Source organism: Chrysemys picta, chromosome 3 (genome assembly GCF_011386835.1).
Source record: "Chrysemys picta bellii isolate R12L10 chromosome 3, ASM1138683v2, whole genome shotgun sequence".
NCBI classification, from domain to species: domain Eukaryota; kingdom Metazoa; phylum Chordata; order Testudines; family Emydidae; genus Chrysemys; species Chrysemys picta.
This window is the reverse complement of record NC_088793.1, coordinates 130,452,795-130,471,596: the sequence shown is the minus strand read 5'-3', so window position 1 is coordinate 130,471,596 and position 18,802 is coordinate 130,452,795. Positions and strand designations below refer to the sequence as shown.

Here is an 18,802-nt window from a genome sequence, read left to right as displayed (position 1 = left end):
TGTGGTGGCTCAGAGTACAGGGTGATAGCTAGGTAGGGTTGAAGCCAAGGTTACTGAATTTTTAAATAGCCACTTGATGACTTTTTTCCACTTTAAGGCCTGCAAAGTCAATTAGTACTTGGTTAGTGAAGAGGTGGTTAGATTCACAAAGCTTTACCCCCACCTTCTGTCTGTACCACTGTTTAAGTCAGAGTCTAAGCCAGTTAAGTCACTAAATTTTATTCACATGTACAAGTTGACCCTACATTGTGTTAAATACAAATACAGAAGCTTTAAAAACATTCTAAAAAAGTCACATATTGCTTCAAGCTTAGATGGTATTTTCCCCATAGTTCTTAAAGTGAATTCAGTGCTCACAAAAGCTAACTAAACAGCATCAGGCCACTTCCCCCCCACTTCTACCCCTATTTTTAGAGGAGCCAACTGTAGAGTTGAGTCAGGCTCCATTATGGCTTTGCTGCTGAGTGATCTAGGAATGGACTGAAACCAACAACTCATTGCACATAGATCCTCAGCTTAACTTTTGGTCACTATAACCATATGTCCAACTCAAAGACTTCTAGTGCCAGTACATTAAAAATATTTTTTTAATGTAAAGACTGATGTACTTTCCCCAGAATGGAAAATTGGGTGGTGTACATCTGCTGCCTCAATTAAAGTGGATCAAAACAAGTTACTAGGAATAAGACATCACAAGTCAAATTTGGCTCTATATCTAGACAATATCCCTTTCAGCATCTTAAACTTTGATATTTGTTACACTGAAATTTAGATAATTGCATGATTGAACAAGCATGCTCCTCTATTGTACAAAGGCATTCTTTTACAGTTTTCATTGTAACACTGTACACAAAGTACACCAAACTAGTCTTCATAGAACTTGTGAAGTTGACAAACTGCAGCATTATATTAGTGAAATCTATCAAGTTTCACTTAATGTAGAGTGCTGTTAAGTATCTAGTGAATGAAGGGACACCCTTCAGAGTTTTAGTGAAGGCTTTGGTAAATATTTCATAGTATTTTTTGCAAGTATAAAACAAGTCTTGTCTTTAAAATGAGGGTTCATTAAACTGGTAAATTTACTGTCTCTAAACTGAGAGGGTTGTGACATTTAGTCTAGCTGGATGTTTAAGTTTCTCCTCATCAAAGAGGCAGTCTGCTTCAGGTGAATCCATCTCTAAAGCAAAGTAGCTGTAGCTAGCTAAACCATTATAGGTATTTAATAGGAGTTTGCTTTCCATCAAGACTTTGCTCCAATATCACATTACCACGTTTAGTTTAAAAGTGGTTTACTGCAAAACCTGTGTTTAAGAAACTGTCTTGGGAATGATCAGCCATGACCACAAGTTAGAGTAAGTCTACATTTACAGTGGCATGTAGAACAGATACTGCTAGCACAGGTGTGAATAGTAGTGTAGACAGTGAAGCACAACTTAGGCAAGTAAAATGCCCTATGCATCTCTCTACAGGCCCAAGCCAACCTCCCACCTCTACACTGTGGTTTTTAAACAGTATGTCCCACTATCTCCCTGCTGCTGTGAAGGACTCCAGCAGTGGGAAAGGCTCAAGGCAGCTCCCCGTTCCAGAGCCTTTCCCCAGCTCAGTGAAAGGTTCCGGAGCAACTTCTTGCTGCCAGAGCCTTTCACTGCTGCCTCCCCCATCAAAGCCTTTTGTTACCGTGTCTTGGTACACATCACAGTGAGTGTGGGTGCAGCCTGCCTGTCACTGCAACATGAAACTACACATACTCTACACTGCCACAAGTGTAGACAAGCTCTTAGATGTCAACGCTACAATTTGTGCCCACAATTGATAGCAAACTCCAAGTGGTCAAGATTAGGACTCTTAAAAATATGGCCTCAAGTGTTGACTGAGGTGTTTATTTTCAAATGGTTATCTTGAAGAGTCAGAAGGATCAGCAGCTTTCCCAATTTAAAAAAAAAGTCTTCAGAAAAACCTGCCTCTCAACTCAGGCTTTACCTGAGTTACCAAAAGTCAGTCCATGCACATAATTCAATGCTGTTTTTAGCCACAGCCTGATACTGCAGAACCATCCAACTGACAGACGTATGACCTGATTTTGTGACACTACTGCCTTTTAGCAAGTTAGTCAACAGCTGTTCCTGTCAAAACTAACTTGGCCAGAGGGTGAAAACAGAACAACCCCTTTAAAAAAAAAGTTGTCAACATAGAAACTGATGCTGTAGCTTAAGTAGGACATAAGCCTTATATAGGATATTTAAGCAAACCTACTGAACCTTTAAATACCTAGAAGACCAAGGCAGTAGTTTGGCTGATTTGATATCTGCACTGAAAGTATGGAACAGAGACTAAATATTAGGTACTTCAAAATATTCCAGCAAAGCCAGAGAAGCACCCAATGTTCTGAGTAAAAGTAGTTTTTAGTGAAGTCAGTAGAGAAACAGGCACCACCACTTGTTTATCCAATATAGTTGCTAACATACAGCTACTGGAGCTTCTGTGCTGTTGTCTAGAGGAGACAAACTAACCCTGAGAACAGAAGAGGACATTTGAAACTAGACCATGTTTACAGCAGATGTATCTTGAGGGAAAGTAAACCCAATAGTGGAAAGATCTGTTAAGTTAAAAAAAATTGACATGCAATGGACTAGGATGTCCTCAATACTGGGCATTGATCTGGAGGAAGGGAGATCTACTAAGCAGCATATTTTAGTCAGTTACTAGCCACAAATAAAATTTACAGAATATTTTCAACTGTAGACAGAAATTAGTTCTGAAAAGCAAATGGTCAGTCTATTAAAAAACCTCTAGTGACTAGTTTTAGAAGGCTAGGCTTGTAGAAAGTTGTATAAAATCTATGTTTTGATTTTTGTAATTGTATTGTAAGTGAAAAGCTTTTAAAGCCAGAAAATGAGGCCATGTCTTAGTTTTATTAAAATACAGAAGGATTTAATAAGTCAGTTTTAATCATCTCTGGCCTCAGTGACATACAACTTTCAAAATATTATTTAACCTAATAGTATCCCTTGAAACTTAAATATGAAAGCCATGCTTGCTCAGTCAATTTGGCTAGTTTAAGCCAGGCTTTCATTGAGGAAAGCCTGACTATTCTAGACTGAATCACACCAACTCCTATATTACTACTAACCTTAGATTTTTGGATTCCAGTTTACTTATTGCTGTTTACTTTATTTTCTGCATTTCACTACAGTGAAGTTAAGCAGACTGGTCAAATGCATTAAACACACTGTTACTACACTTCCAATAATAGGGGCATAACATTTCTCATAATAGATTTTAAAAGTCTTGTTTAAAAAAATCTGAAATGTGAAGTGTGATCAAGCGATGTCCATGATCCCAAAGCAGCCTGTAAAAGAATGAACCTCAGAACTATTACATTACCACCACCGCACTTCAAAGAGATCTCAAAAAGCACACAGCTACTGCAAGGATCTGTTTAAGCTCACATTTACTACAAAACTAAAAGAATTCCATTTAGAACAACTGAGTAAAGAAACAAATTGAGGATCCAACATCAATTACTGCCAGTCCTATGTTGTACAAAAAACAGCCAACCAAGTAAAAATAGCCACAGATTTCATTAGTCTCCAGTTACTAAGGGGTTTATTTTCTTTCCCCTTGGCAGGAAGTTATGAACATGCCTCCAGGACAGATATGACCCCATGAAAACTTCATTTGTAAATGTTTATCAAAATTGTTCTACAAATTTAAAACCTCTAAGTATTAACCATACTAAACCAAATGGAATGCATACCAGTGAAATACACTCTCCACTCTCCAGATACAAAACATTAAAAACAAACAAGACTTCACTAATGAATCAGCTGGTGTCTGGTCAAAGTATATTTTGAAATATATACAGTCTCCATTGAGAGGCTGGTATCAAAGTGATTAAGCATAAAATGGGTATTTTTACTAGCTCAGTATGAGGTTGTCAGGTCAAGAGTGGTACAGCAAGCAACTATTGACCAACAGCCATCATATAATGATTGTCTACATCAGTCATTTGGTGTAATAGTCACAGTAATTGCAAATTAATCCAGTGACTTCTCACTTGGAAAACAAATTGCCACAACAACTGGATCATATTAATCTATTCCACTGACATTTTAAAACAGCAATGAAACAATTGAAGAATATGTGCATGATTCAATAATTACTGAAAGTTTAGAGAAATATTACCAAGTTTTTAAAAAAGTCTCCAATATATAGCAGACAACCCCTAACAGCTGTCTTCATTAGGCCGGTATTCATTGTGTCTCAGAGCCGCTGGCTTCCAGGCTGGATATTGTAATCTACATGGTATTTTGAAGGTGTTGAATCAAGTATTTTAAATAATACAATGGCACATACACCACACCCTAGGAAAGGTTTCCAACTTCACCATGATCACATGATTTGAATTAAGCCCCCCCCCTTTTTTTTTTTTAAAAAAAAAAGGGCAGTTGAAAGTTTGTGAAATGAACCAATTCTAAAAGATTTTGAAAAATTTACTTAGACTTTCAGTATTTTGAAATCATAGTCTCAAAAGGTCCATTGAAATGCCTCTTAAAAAGACTTCAGAAAAGGAGAAATATTTAAAAATTTAAGGAACTATATTTAAAAACATCAAATGTTATGGCTCCAGCTCTACACTCTACTGATGAGGTAGGTAGCCAAAATACAAACGATTATAACCGACTGCTGGAAACCCCCTATAAAAACCTTGCATAAGTAGTTTGCACCAATGTCCTGATCTAATATAAATATTTAACTTAGAAAGATGTCCAAGCAAGTTTTGATTCACCGAGCTCTTGCTGAGTAGCATCTCATGTACTCAGTCATCCAGGGATTATCTGGCAGGGAAGGCTTTACTCTCCAGGTTCGATCCACATCTGCAGAGCGCACTCGCTTTTGAGACAACTTCCTTTTCTCCACTTGCCTTCTGTTCTTTGCTCGTAGTGCAGACTCATGAATCTATCAAGGATTTAGAATTACAGTCAATTTTGTGGAAAGAGGAAGAAGTCTAATTTTTATTCAAGAAAACAAAGGTTATTTAAAAATTGACCCTCAACCTTCACTCCCCAAGTCAAAGGGAACAATTTGATTCCACATGACTATAGGATTCCAAAGAGATTCTAGAACACCCTGGGGTATACATGTTGCTGCCACCAATCACAAAAGGGAGGCATTTTAGTGTTTGTGGTCTCAGATTAGATGAAACTGAACTTTACAAACATTTGGTATTTCTGCCCCCTCTGTTTTTCCTCCCTTCATGATTTCACTCCAAGGTAGAGTTGAAGTTGCTTGGGAGTCTTGAGTTTGCATTTCTATACCTTAACATGTTTGAATCTGTCAAGTGTAACCCTAACTGTGAATTTTAAAAATTATAACATCCCTCTAATTTTAGTTCACCCTTAAACTGGAGTTACAGTTGAGTACATCTCTAACACTTAATTTTTCCTTCCTCTTGGAATTTTTGGTTTTTAAAAATAAAAAAAAAATCATACATGAACACCAAAACCCAAAAGAATACAATCATAAGATATTTCTATTGATTTGGAAAATGAATCAACCAGCTTATTTTTATTTTAACTTAAGGACAGATTCACCAGTACACCACAGCAGTCCTTAACATCCAAAGCATACTGTACTTACACAAAACTGATCCTTAGTTTGCAGCTGACATATTGGTTTAAAGGGCAGTGTTTGGAGACCACAAAAAAGTAAGTAAAAGAGAAATGGGAGCCAGCCCCCAAGTCCCAACATCTGGGCCTGCACTCCTTTCCTCAATTATCCCAACAGTACTCGGAGCCATAGGGAACCTTTCAAGCACTGATGCCCAAGCTAGTAGGCAGCTGGAGAACCTTGAAGGAGGATGTGTCAAGTCTCCCTCATACTAATCAGTCAATAGAATGGTTACATGCAAATAAGCTGTAGAGCAAGGCTGATGGTTGGCTTGTGTGAACAGCCCCACTTCAGAGTCCCCCGAGGTGTTGAACTGACCCTGTAGAATCATAACAGTTAAATACAATAATTAATGTAGCTTAATTACAGCCCAATTTCTTCAAATGTAATTATGCACAAGATCTCCACAATCTTTAAGTATATGGAAAAGTTAAGAATGTTATTCCATTCTTATCATTCAGAAAAGAGGAAAGACTACAGCAAAACTTTCTTAGAACCCACTGTTAGCTTGAGTTTTAAAATTAACTGATTTGCTTGTACATTTTAAAAGAATGTCATGGTGTACTCTAAGTGCTCTAGGTTCAGAGAGGATATACTGCATTTTTCATAAAGCAACGATAGAACCTCAGTGTAAGAGGAAGACAGAGCTCAGCCTTATCTCCATCATTTGGCCAGCATCCATGAGTATCCCAAGATTAGCCTAATAAGGTTCTACATTCTACAAGATAGACTAAGGAACATGCTATAGAGGGGGGGGGAAAAAAACAAGCAAGTCTTTTTCTATATTAAGAATGATTAATATGTGGACTTCCAAAAAGTTGATTGGGGGGCTCATACAGGCTGCTATGCAATAATATACGTTTGCACCTATTTTCAGTGGCATTGGTCATAACCTCCCCCGCATCCCAAAAACCTGTTGGAATAATGCTTCTGGAACACATGTATTTGAGAACAAAGTGATACCATATCCCAGCAGACCTAAGTGGCCAATAGTTACACCAAATTAAAAGGCAACATGACTGAGGGGGTGAGGAAACAGTCACTCTGTACATAAAGGCCCTATATGCAGAGCGATTATGCAGCTGCACAAACCACTACCCACTTGCAGATGTTTAATCATAAGCCTTCAGAAATATCTGCTTCTTCATGAAAAGAGTTCTGGAACCAATGCTAGTCATCCCAGGTCTGCATGATGTGATCCCACCAATCTGTGCTTCTGGTCCTGCTCCAGAAGGATCAGCCTACATATGGGGAACTTGTGACTGAAAATAGGCACAAGCAGCTTCAGTCAGTTGCAGCTGCCATGTCTGTGACCCCCTGCCAAGAGATGCTGTCAATAGGATAATTACTGCTGCCAAAACATCCATCAGTATCTCTCAGATGCTCTGCCCAATTCCCAAAACAGGAGAGAATGTGAGCTGAAGGTCTTCCTCCAATGCTGGATCCAAGTTGATGACTCTGGATGCTAGGAGCATGCAGACTCAAAAAGCGTCTTGCCTGGATGCATTGGCAGGCTCCCATCAAGTTCAACAGGATGGGCAGAGATGTTCTCCCACAATACATGAACCACCAAGCCCTAGAGTGTCCGTAGCTAACCAGGGTGCTGAGAAACCTGGAATATGCCCCAGAAACCTCAATGTCTGACTCTGGTGTAACTCTGGTCTGCGTAGTGGAGTGGGGATGCATTGGCATGCCTGCGAGACTCATAGCAATGCAGTGTGGAAATTTGCATGTGAGCTTGGAAAGAATGGGTCCCACAGACCCAGGTTTGCTATGCATTATAGCCATACCCTTGGCCCACTGTCACGGGACATCAGGCCTTGACATATTCAAATGATGAGACCTAGTCTTTGTGCATCAAAAACACCTGTTGACTTGAGCAGGAGTTTTGGGTGAACAGGCTCAGGTCCAAACAAGGTCAGCCATTCTGTAAGATAGTGCGTTACAACAGTCAGAACTTTCACCATTTTGGAGTAATGAGTTGTTATTCAGACAATGTTTTACTTGCCAGCAACACTATCAGACTCAACATTTACAACTTCATAACGTTATTCAGCTTCCAAGGGATAGACAGGAACTCACTCATCAATAGCTGAACCACTTATGTCATTTCTAGGCTTGAGCTAGTCTACCTGTCTGCCTGCTTTGGGACACTTGCTGCTAACTGCCCACTTCTGATAGACTTTCTTTCATGGAGTTCAGACCGTGAGGGTACATTTATTTCATCCACTTTTTTTTTTTCCAGTAATGCTGAAATAAGACAAAGAACTATGCATTAATCAGAGACTGCACCAAGGGGTCATTTAGTCTGGAACCTTTTGAAAGTGATTGGCAGTTTAGAAATTAGGGGACATGGCCTTAGTCTACATTTAAAACTTCTATCTGCACAGCTATATCAGGGGTGTGAAAAACAAAACACACCCCTGATTGACCAGCTATGCAGACAAAAGCCCTGGTATAGACACAGCTGTACTGACAGAAGAGTGTTTCTGTTGGCATAGCTATCATTTGGGTGGGGGTGTTCCTACACCAGCAGAAAAACTTGTCAGCATAGGCTGAGTCTACACTAGGAGGCTATGTAGACATAGCCTCAGTTGTGTGAGAACTACAGCAGTATTCTTAGATCCAACCAAAACCAGCTAGAAACTTAGTCAGTGGTTTTCTTACAGTAGAAGCTACAGAAGTAATCTCTGTGCTTGAAAAATTAGTGATGGGACCAAAGTATCGGTCCAAGTTCATTTGGAGTCTTCAGACAGGAGATTTTGATTCTTCATAAGCAGTTGCTCTCCCCACCCAAGCTCTATAATGAGACAATCATGTCCAATGACAATCAGATAATTGGCATCTACATAGATAACACGACCCAATCTTCAGCATCTCACAGGAGCAGTCCCTTAATGAAGAGGGGAGGGGAGGGGAGGGTTGGGACGTGCGTTCACTATACTATTTGACTAGGAAGAAGTTTATAAATTATGTAGTGTATGACAAAGTAGCACAACCACTACAGTTAAGACCAAGGCCTTTTAGTTCTTGTGATCACTGAAATAAAGGCTTGATTGTGAATTTGATTTTCTTCAGGGTAGAATTAAGGTAGGTTGCATTCCTTGTTTGAAGAGTGCAACATTAACTGAATTTCCTGGAGTATTTTAAATTCTAATGTTCTTGAAAGGTACCATGCACTCAAACCACTGGTTTGACTTCAACCTTCGAGTTTGAATTGAAATTTATATAAAGAACGTATGCATTAATACACTGGGGCAAAGGGTGAAAGCCAATGAAAGGAAAGGTATCTATTAGCATTTCTAACATTTTTAGGAAGTGGCTGATTTTTGCTGTTTAAGCCTTAGCTTTGCATGCATAAACAGTAGTTGTCCTCTGCCCTAAGTGAAAGAACACACTACATGGAACTCAATTTTCCTAAACTTGGAAAAGTTAAGGCCAAGTGAATCCTGCAGGACTCAGGCCTGGAGCTCTAGAGAATTTAGGAATTTCAGACCTAATGCCTCCCAGTCCACCATTCCCAAAGTATCATTCCTTCTAACTAATACAGAGTGACAAAATAGCATAGCAGGACTAAGCTAGGAAAACTTTTCAAGACATTAATGCCCCAAAGTAGTCCTGGATGCAGGTTAAGGAAGGTTAGTAAGAGGGTAGTGAATTTTATTTATAAATAATCAGTATTATTCCTCTTTCCCTATAGATGTGGGGGGAAACTAAACTGTAAAAAAAAGTTTTATATATTTATATATATATATATAAAAAATGTTTGCTTACTTCCTGCACTGAAGCAGAAGCACAGACGTTGTGAGTTTTCTGGCTCCCTGTATCTGTATGTTTTTCTCCCCAGCCATATAAAGCAAATGGATGTTTATGCTCCTTTGCTGAATCTGTCCTTTGAGGACTCTTAGCTGATCTTCGATCGTTCCGACTGGACAAGGCACTTCGATTTGGATGTTGTCCTGTACGGCTGGTTGATTTGTCGGTTTCTTTTACCAATGTCTGTTCTGCAACTTTTTCTTGGTTGTCTCCCTCTGTCTCTTTCTCTAAAGGGAAAAGAAGAAATCAGTTCAGCTTTAAAACATTTAGTTGAAAAGACCGCATACATCTACGTGCCTGAACGACAGTTAAAAAAGCTCTTCCTAAAGTTGTATTGAAAGATAGAGAAGAGGAACAGCCCCCAGTTGCATGACTGCAGATACACCCCATTAAGTCTTGTTTATACAAAACATCTTCCCCTCGTTAGTGTCAGACTGGCATAAGGAGTATGCTAGTCGTTCTGTAGTTTTGGACATGAAGTATCAAATACTTAATATAAGGGTGTGACCAAAGCCACCTAGCAGCACATGATGGCTCTCATGGTACTCAGGCTATCAACAGCATTTCCACAGACTCCCTAGCCTACCTATTCCATCATCTTCTTGCAACTTTTTCCACTTAGCCAACAAATACGTTGACATATGGCATTTAAACTCTACCAGGCACACTGAAGATAGCAACAGATTTCAGAGTATGTGAAATATGACCTCACACTATAGGAGCATCTACCCTTAAAAAAGGTAGCTTTGAATTTAGGCTTCCTCGTGAAAGCTTGTGCTTCCTGATTACACACACTTTTGCCAACTGTATCCTGCTGATATTTTCATGGGAAACACTCCCCAAAATAGTCTGATGTCTAAGTGTCCCACTTAACACACACTGCCATGCTTGGCCCAGAGCCTGTAATACTGCTCTGTTAGCTTTTGGTGTTTTGAAAGGAATCTGCAGAGTTATATATTTTTTTTAACCAGGTATTTGAGGGTTTGTTCTCTTTTTCTGATGTTCTTTTAAGTAAGCTGTTGTACACTAGTGTACTTAATATGCAAGTGAAAGAATGGCCAGCAAATTCAACTGTCCAGCACTGCAGGACTTCAGTGTTGGAGAAGCCATCTTGCGCCTAAAAATCAAGTTTTATTTCACAATCTGCCGTTGCAAGAAAAAAAGTTAGACTATTGCTTGCCTTCAGATTACCTAAGCTTAGTTAGAAAGCCTATGCTCATTCTCCCCTGCCTCCATCAGATCACTAACATTCAAACTGAGCCCTAGCCTCCAGCATGCCCAACTGTGTGCACTGCTCCCAAGACATTGCTTTTGACATCAGCTACTCTCCATCATACTCCACTCTAACTGGCAGCTCTGCTCTAGTGTTTGCATTGCTCTTCCACCTCCACAACTGTTCATTGTGCTCCACTTCCTCTCAGCCTTTCCAGACATCCCCACTCAGACTAGCAACTCATTGCTGTTGTCCCTGATGTTAGTCAGCCTGCCTGCAGCACCACCTGTTGACCATGCACAGTGGGAAGCAAAAGTGACACTTTACCAAACTGCATTTCTACTTGTCCTGAGTGGACACTAGGATTTTTCCACAGCCTGTTCAGAGATTATGGAAGGACTGCAGAATAGTCTATTCTGCGAGTTCTACTTTAAATAAAAGCCATCTTTCTACTGTTCTGAAGACAACGATCACAGTGTAAATCAAAGTACATCCTGTTAGTGGTCTCTATGCCCAAATGAGCTAGACGACTATGGAAGTCAACAGGAGAGGGGGAAGTTTAAGAACATTACAAAAAGAAGAAACAAATTCAGTAATACGCTTGCCTGCAAAGCTTCACAAACAAAAGGGCAGCATGGAAGGCTACAAGAAGGTAGGGGTTAGAAAGAATATCATCCATACACATCAAGTACAGGATGAAGAGTCTTCCGAGTACAATTCCACAGTAAACAGCAGTCATTCTTGCCAGCCTCTTCTCCAGCACAGCACTATCATCAGATCAACACCTCTTTAAGCAACTTAACTCTGGATTGGTCATGCTACAGCTATATAGCATTTGAATAATTCTCCAGCACAGGCCTTGTCTGCACAAGAACCTGCACCAGTAAAAATTACACTTAATAAAACCAGGACAAGTTCTCGTGTTGACACATCCATATGTGTAAGAGGCAACAGGGGATTCTTTAAGGAGGATGAAAATTGAGATGTCAATCTATATCCATCAGTGACCTTTGCAGTGCCATCATCACCTCCACACCAGAACCCTGTTTATGACAGTTTTTTTAATATGGGGAATAACTTTTCAGCAATACTACCACCTAACCTGTATCTGAATGAGTCAGTATGATGCAGTTGCTAAGAAGGTTAATATTCTGGGATGTACTAACAGGAGTGTTGTATGTAAGACATGGGAGATAGATATCCTGCTTGGTGCTGGAGTGCTGTGTCCAATTCTGGGGAGCCACACTAAAATAGATACGGAAAAATTGGAGAGAGAGCTTAGAGGTGATTAGCAAAAGTGATAAAGGCTTTAGAAAAACCTGACCTATGAGGAAAAGTTTAAAACCTGGGCATATTTAGTCTGGAGAGAAGACAACTGAGTGTGGACCTGACAAGTCTTGAAATATGCTAAAAACTGTTGATTAATTGTTCTCCGTGTCCATTGAAGATAGGCCAAGAAGTAATGGGCTTAATCTGCAGCCAGGGAGATTTAGGTTAAATATTAGGAAAATCGTTATAACTAGAAGGGAAGTTAAACACTAGAATCGTCTTCTAAAGGAGGTTGTGGAATCCCAGTCATTGGAGTGTTTAAAGAACAGGTTAGACAAACGTCTGTCAGAAATAGTCTAGGTATACTTGATCCTGCCTCAGCACAAGGAGCTGGACTAAATGACTTAGATCCCTTCCAGCCCCACATTTCTATGATTCTATAGAACTTGTAATGTGGATGCATTAAGGATGTTAAGGAAAGAAACAGTTTTCAAGTTAGTTGACAAAGGCCATGTGGATGGGATCTTTATTTGGCACTCCACAACTCGTGTTAAGTGGTTCCCTTCCAAATGAACATAAACCTGTGTGATAACTTTCTATTGCGATAAGTTTTAAAATGTGCACTAAGCATCCAGCACTGAAATCTAAATAGGACTTATTTCTTTGGGAAAGACTGCTACACAAAAGGACCAAGGAAGGAAGAAGCAGTAGTCCCCATAAATGTCACTGCAGCAGTGAAATATTCCTAATTCGAACAAGAAGTGCTAGCCACGGGGAATGCACAAATCTCAATAGCCATATTAAAAAAAAGCACAAGATTTTTAGTACAAAACTAACCTAATGAATGAAGTTGCAGTCTTAGCTCTTAAACAAAAACAAACAGAAAATAAATGTATACTGCATGATAACAAACAAGCACATCTCCTGGTAAGGCCCTATCCGATAACTGCAGTGTGTGGGTGGATGTCAGTCACAAAGCTTGGAAGAGCTAAGTAAAGAAAATGCTGATATTTAGCTACCCACACAGCACTTCTAATTGTAATGAAATTTTCCAAGAGAAGTGGCTGAAAGTGTAGATACTACCTCTTCATAATTTTTCCTCTCCTTGTGCTTTGAAAATTATAGGCATTAAGCAAAGAATGAAATGGGGGGAGGGTTTCAACCCTATTTCTATAGGGTCCTGTACAAGAGGGCTCCCAATGAAGATGAGCAGCTGTCTATCAAGATCACCTGAAATCTATCTATGAGGAATGACCAGAGAGCCAGCCTCCAGTCTATCATTTACTACCCAGTGTAGCTATATAGATAACTTAATGGAATATCTTCTATAGAGAAGAATGTCAGAAGTTGTGGCTTCCCGGCTTGAATCTAAGGGTCTACACTGTAGACGCCTTACAGCAACACTACATGCCCCTCTTGCCCCCAACACAGGTATAAATAGCAGTGTAGATGCTGAAGTAAAGACACCTGTCAGTATTGACATTTGTCAGTACATATCCTACATGGCTCTCTACATGCCCAACCAGTGCCTTCACTGTCTACACTGCCATTTTTAGCAGTGTAATATTCTGTCACTCCCCTGCTGTGGGGAAAGGCTCTAGTAGCAACCCTGCCACAAGGAAAGTCTCCAGCAGCTCTCCTCTACCAGAGCTTTTCCTCACTGCCTCCCCATACCAGAGCCTTTCAGTGCCAAGTGTAGGTACACACAGCAGTGTCAACACAGCCTGATTTCACAACAGCACATAACTACACACACCTTACATACCACCATCAGTGGTGTGCCATGTAAACATACTCTAAAGTTACAATGTTCTCAAAACTCCAGTAACTGGCATGTAGCCTTCCTTGCTGCTGCTGCTTTTTGCCACAGAAACTGCTTATGTAATTATAAAGATACACTGATACCATAGCAACAATTTACATAAGTAGCTGTGAGTCAGGATGAGAGATACTGCCACAATTTGTTTCTTTAAAGATGCTCCACAAATGCCGCAGTTACAGTTTCCCACTAGCCTGGGTCATGACAATTCATGATTTACGGTCATCAATGTACCTGGTACTCCAATACCACCTTCATTTTACAAAAAGTGCTGCAAGAAAAGAGGTTTTAAAAGGAATACACGGAACTTCAGTGGTTAAAGTGTTTCGCCTCACAAAGCACTTAACTGTATAGATGCCCTAATAAATCTATATACACAGTATGACTGCTTATCATTAAGTTTTTGTACATCACATCCTCCATTTTGAGTGTCACATTTTTACTTAATTTACTGATGTTAGTATACTGTAGATGTGTCAGAGTCTGACTTTGAGGCATTGCACGTGCCAGGTACCCATTCACTACAATGGGAGAGTCAATTGCTCAGGAACTCCCAAGGATTAGGGCCTATGGTGTCTGCCCGAATCACACTTAGTACTTGTGTGACTGACTATAATACAGAACAGTTCCGTGATAACCGAAAGTAGTTACTAAACAACGCTGGGTGACAAGAATAGATAATGGGCAAGGGTCCACATAGCAAGTTATCACAACTAGCATGGCAGTCTTGACAGATAAGGAATGAATGAACCTGAGAATCAGCTGCACTTACCCCGAAGAGGATACTTCTAGGGCATGCAAGACATCAGCAGGAAGATGCGCACAGAGCTTCAATTTCCAAGGTTATTGTGTTTATGAAACATGCCAGATATTCACTTAACCTGGAATTGTAGAACTCCCTGAGCTACAAATGTATGATACAATGCAATTTAACATCCCACGCTGTTGTTTTTAGTAGTCTTATTGCTAGGATAAACTAGACTCAAGGATTGTCTATACTATCTCTGGAGATATTTAAGAGTAGGTTAGATAAATGTCTATCAGGGATGGTCTAGACGGTATTTGGTCCTGCCATGCGGGCAGGGGACTGGACTCTATGACCTCTCGAGGTCCCTTCCAGTCCTAGAATCTAGGAATCTATTCATTACAGATAGGACTCAAAGGAAAAAGACACGGGGGAGAGGGGGGTTAAGACAATTATTTACAGTGCCACATAACACCAAGCCTCATTGTTTTCACAAACCAAAATATTTATTCTCCATATTTCAAAGAAAAATATCTAATTTAATAAAATCTCTCCACATTTCTAATTTTGGAGTTTTCTAAATACATCACAGTAGTATCTAGGCACTGAAAATAAGGTAAAATGAAAAGTAAAGGATTCAAGCAGACTAGAGCCTAGGCTACAGTCACATATACTTGCACTTCCCCATTCCATCCCAAATCACCACTTCTGTTATCACGAATAAACTTCAACACTGCATTCTGCATTAGGCTCTGAAGGTGGGAAAATTAGAATACAAGCTGATCTTTGGCAAACTATTCCACAGTAATGGACTAGAACCTAAAATACTTTGTCTCCAGCTACCAGTGGCCTCACTCTGGGTTCATCCAGTTGATGAACACAGGGGTCTTGGAGGAGGGTTGAGAACCAAGTGGCAGGCACAGAGGTAGCTTGGTCCAAGCTCCTTAAGAATTATAATGGGGCCAGGACCTTTAGTTGAACTCAGAAGCAACTGGAAAAGCCAGCAAGAAGGTGTGGAAAATTGGTACAGTGTGCTCTGTGGTTAGCCTCCTTCAGGTAAAGGGTATTATGAAATCTAAGGTGAAACCTTATGAAAGGGTATTGAATTATGAAAGGAGGAGTCAACTGCTAGACCTTCAGCTTCCAAGCAAACAATAAGTTACTAGGCTGCAAATAAACAGAAATCGCTTGAGCAAGGGGGCTAAAAAAACCCTTATTTGTGTATCACCCTCCACAAGCAGGAAAGTGGTCATGTCAAGTGAGGAGACCTACATAGTGAGTTCCTGCAGAATTTAAACCTTACAAGGAAAAATATGGGTCAGAAAAAAAGCCTTCCAAATGGGAACGGAGCATAACCAAAGCAGCGTTATCTGTCTGAGCCTACAGGCAGTCCTCCCAACAGGCCCCAGCCAGTAACAGCTTTAAAAAGAGTGAAATTCACAAGATCTTCACAAGGCAGGCTTTCAGGGCAGCTGCTCTGGGAACCAAATCACCACATTCATGGGCACAAATTCACAGGAGGATTGGGATGGTTTGGTTTTTGTTTGTTTACTCCTGCACCTTTTGCGTGGGGCACTGAAAACGCTTGTTACTCTGGGTGACTAGGGACCCGGATACTCATCACTTTCAGTGATGCCTTGTGGGCATCCGCCAAGCTGTCAAGAATCACATGATTCTCCTGCTGCGCAAAGCTGTGAGCGACAGCGGGGACCATCAGGGCTGGAGCCCCCCCCCCCCCCCCCCCCAAGAGAGAAGCAAAGGGGACAGTGTAGCTGATTCTCCTCTCCCCCACCCACGGGCGAGCAGGAAGGCCCGGGTCGTACATCAGTCAGGCCAGGAGCAGGTGGAGGCAGGAAGGGCCTTCCCCTTGCACCGCCCAGAGCGGGGATAGCGAGGGGGGATTTAATCCGAAACCCGCTAGCGGGAGGCTGCTATGGCCGATGGAGCGGCACAGTCTAGCAGCGACCCAGGGGCGGCCCGACGCGCCCAGGAGCAGCCCGAGAGGGGGAGCAGGAAGGTTTGACGCCTACCTCCCACCCTGGCTCTCCCAGCCCCATACCACGGAGCACCTGCCCCCGGCCCCGCCTGTTACCTACCCGCTGAGCGCAGGGGCTCCGCCGGGCTCGCCTTCCCCGCTGCTCCCAACTCCCCAACGCGGCTGCTGCCGCCGGGACCGGGCGCGCTTGGAGCTGCCGCCTCCTGCTGCTGCGCGGCCGGGGGGCTGGCGCTGGGGGGCGAGGGGGAGCCGGCGCTGCTGCCGCTGCTGTCGGGCTCCCAGCCGTCCCAGAGCCAGGGCCGGTGCGCCTGCTCCAGCAGGCGGCGGCTGAGGCGGTAGCGCAGCAGCTCCTGGTAGCAGGGGCCGCACGACTCCCACTTGGGCTCCTTGAAGCGCTTCATGTACTCGCTCTTCACGCGGGGCCGCGCGGGCACCATGCCGGGGCCGGGCCGGGGCCGCTCCCAGGAGCCCGCTCGAGAGACCCTGCTCGGCGTTGTCGCTGCCACCTCCCCCCGCAAATAGCGCCTGGGCCCGCCCCTCCCGCTGGAACGTTTAAACCCAAACAGCGACGTTCTGTGCCCGCCCCTGCCCCGCTCTGGCCAATCATCGCGGAGGCAGCGTCTCTCTCTCTCTCTCTCTCTCTCTCTCTCTCTCCTACGTCACAAAGGAGCCCTGTGGAGCGGCGCCTGGGGGCGGGACGCTGCAACCTGCCTCTGGCCGAGCCCGCTCTGCCTGCTGGGGCTCCGTCCTGCCTTCCCTCCCGCTGGGGCTGTGATGGGGGTGGGGAGCTGCAGCCACTGTTGTCCCGGCGGGCATCTGGGGGACTGGACCCCGTATGGGCTGGAGCAGCGCATCCCGCTCCCCTGTCACAGGCGGGACTGTCCTTGGACAGACGGTCCCGGGCAGATGCCCCCAGCTGCCGATCAAGGGCTGCAACCCCTGAGCCTGAAGGGGCAACCGGGGGCACTAGTAGTTGCTACTGCTTGATAGCGGAGGGGGTTGGAGCTCAAAGCCGGATCAATGCACCCAGGAGACCAAAGCGAAGTGCAGCTGGCAGCCTGGCTCCTCCCTGACCTGCCCCTCTCCCTCCAGAGCCATGGGGTACAATCTACAGCCTCCCTCCTCTGTGTCACCCCATCAGCCTTCTTTTAACATACTCTTTAATTAACGCTAGTCCCAGGGATGGAACTGGGCCAGATCAGCAAGCCAGTGCTTTTTTAAAAAAATGTTGCCAACCTCTTCTCCAGAATTTCAGTTTTCACTGGAATAATAATAATAATGAAACGCTCTAGCCCTCATGATTGCAATGAAAACCTTTACAACTTGAACAGCATGTAAAGGATGCAGTGATGTCTGGCCGAGTCTGCAGGCAACCTGAAACAATCACTCTGGGAGCTTTAAGCTGCTCCATTGACCTCTGTGAGATAGTAACTGAGATGCCTTGCCTTTAATTTTCAACATTGTTGACTATTTCACTGCTGTTCAAAGCATGTCAGAAAGGAGGGGGACAATCAAATTATGAAGGGCTGCACAATCTACAACTCAGTTTGGTGCCATGAATGAGTGGCACTTGGGAAAGTACCATTTTCCCAAAAATTGCCCTGTGAGTGTCAAAGGGGAGGACTGGAGCACAGGAGGGCATCTAGTGAGTCCCACGAAGCAGGAGCCAATCCTGTAGAGTCTAATGGGGTAGCTAAGTCCTCCTCAACTAGCCCTCCTTAGAGCAGTGGGGGCCTAGCCTGCTCTGGGGGTGAGTGTGGAGCTATGCAGTTTCCTTTCTGGCTCAGTGGGTGCTGTTGGGTGCCTGCAGACTCAGGGAAAGAAACATCATTAACTCAATGTAATTGTTTTCAAGCCATTTTCTGCAACCCTGGGGACAAGAAACAATTTCATTTGAAATAAACTCTTAGATTTTGATGTTATTGCATGATGCTGGGAGCGGAGACCCTAAAGCATTTGCCTAAAATGTAGGTCGGGTCTACACTGCAAACTTTTGCCAGCTTAGCTATGTTGGTAAAGGGTGTAATCAGTGACTACTTTAGCTGGTGCTATCAAAAGCCCCTAGTTTTACATTCAGTTATACCAGAAAAACTACACTTTTTGTGGAATATCCTATTTCACTTGGGAGGGGTGTTTTGCTGATACAAGCTGCATCCACAGTAGAAGCGCATGATTGCTGGTATAGTATACCTGTATAGCCTTAATTGGGCTCTGCCTAGTATCAAAACTCCATTGAGAAGCAAAAAGCCTGAGGGACACAACTGATCTTATTTT

At 42.6% G+C, this 18,802-nt stretch overlaps 1 protein-coding gene across 3 annotated transcripts; it reads right to left on the bottom strand.

The window, feature by feature from the left end:
* Positions 1 to 203: 203 nt before the first annotated feature.
* CCSAP (centriole, cilia and spindle associated protein) lies at positions 204 to 17,109 on the bottom strand. Of its 3 annotated transcripts, none has more exons than XR_006174010.2 (4): positions 16,629 to 17,109; positions 9,445 to 9,713; positions 7,753 to 7,920; positions 4,752 to 4,959 (listed from the first exon to the last, which is right to left on the bottom strand). XR_006174010.2 is itself a non-coding variant. In XM_008169738.4 (3 exons), the coding sequence occupies exons 1-3, from the start codon at positions 16,963 to 16,965 to the stop codon at positions 4,786 to 4,788; spliced, it is 780 nt and encodes a 259-aa protein (XP_008167960.2). In that variant the 5' UTR covers positions 16,966 to 17,092; the 3' UTR covers positions 204 to 4,785. The 3 variants fall into 3 exon arrangements, 1 of the variants encoding a protein (XP_008167960.2); XR_010600174.1 differs by having other exon boundaries at positions 7,803 to 7,920; XM_008169738.4 differs by lacking the exon at positions 7,753 to 7,920 and having other exon boundaries at positions 204 to 4,959; positions 16,629 to 17,092.
* Between the last annotated feature and the right edge of the window lie 1,693 nt (positions 17,110 to 18,802).

Coding starts and splice junctions, on each gene's coding strand:
- CCSAP (XM_008169738.4), bottom strand. CDS start 16,965: ATGGTGCCCGCGCGGCCCCGCGTGAAGAGCGAGTACATGAAGCGCTTC. Junction 9,714..16,628: donor GGAGCCCCTGCGCTCAGCGG/GTAGGTAACAGG, acceptor TTTTCCCTTTAG/AGAAAGAGACAGAGGGAGAC. Junction 4,960..9,444: donor CTTCTGCTTCAGTGCAGGAA/GTAAGCAAACAT, acceptor AATCCTTGATAG/ATTCATGAGTCTGCACTACG.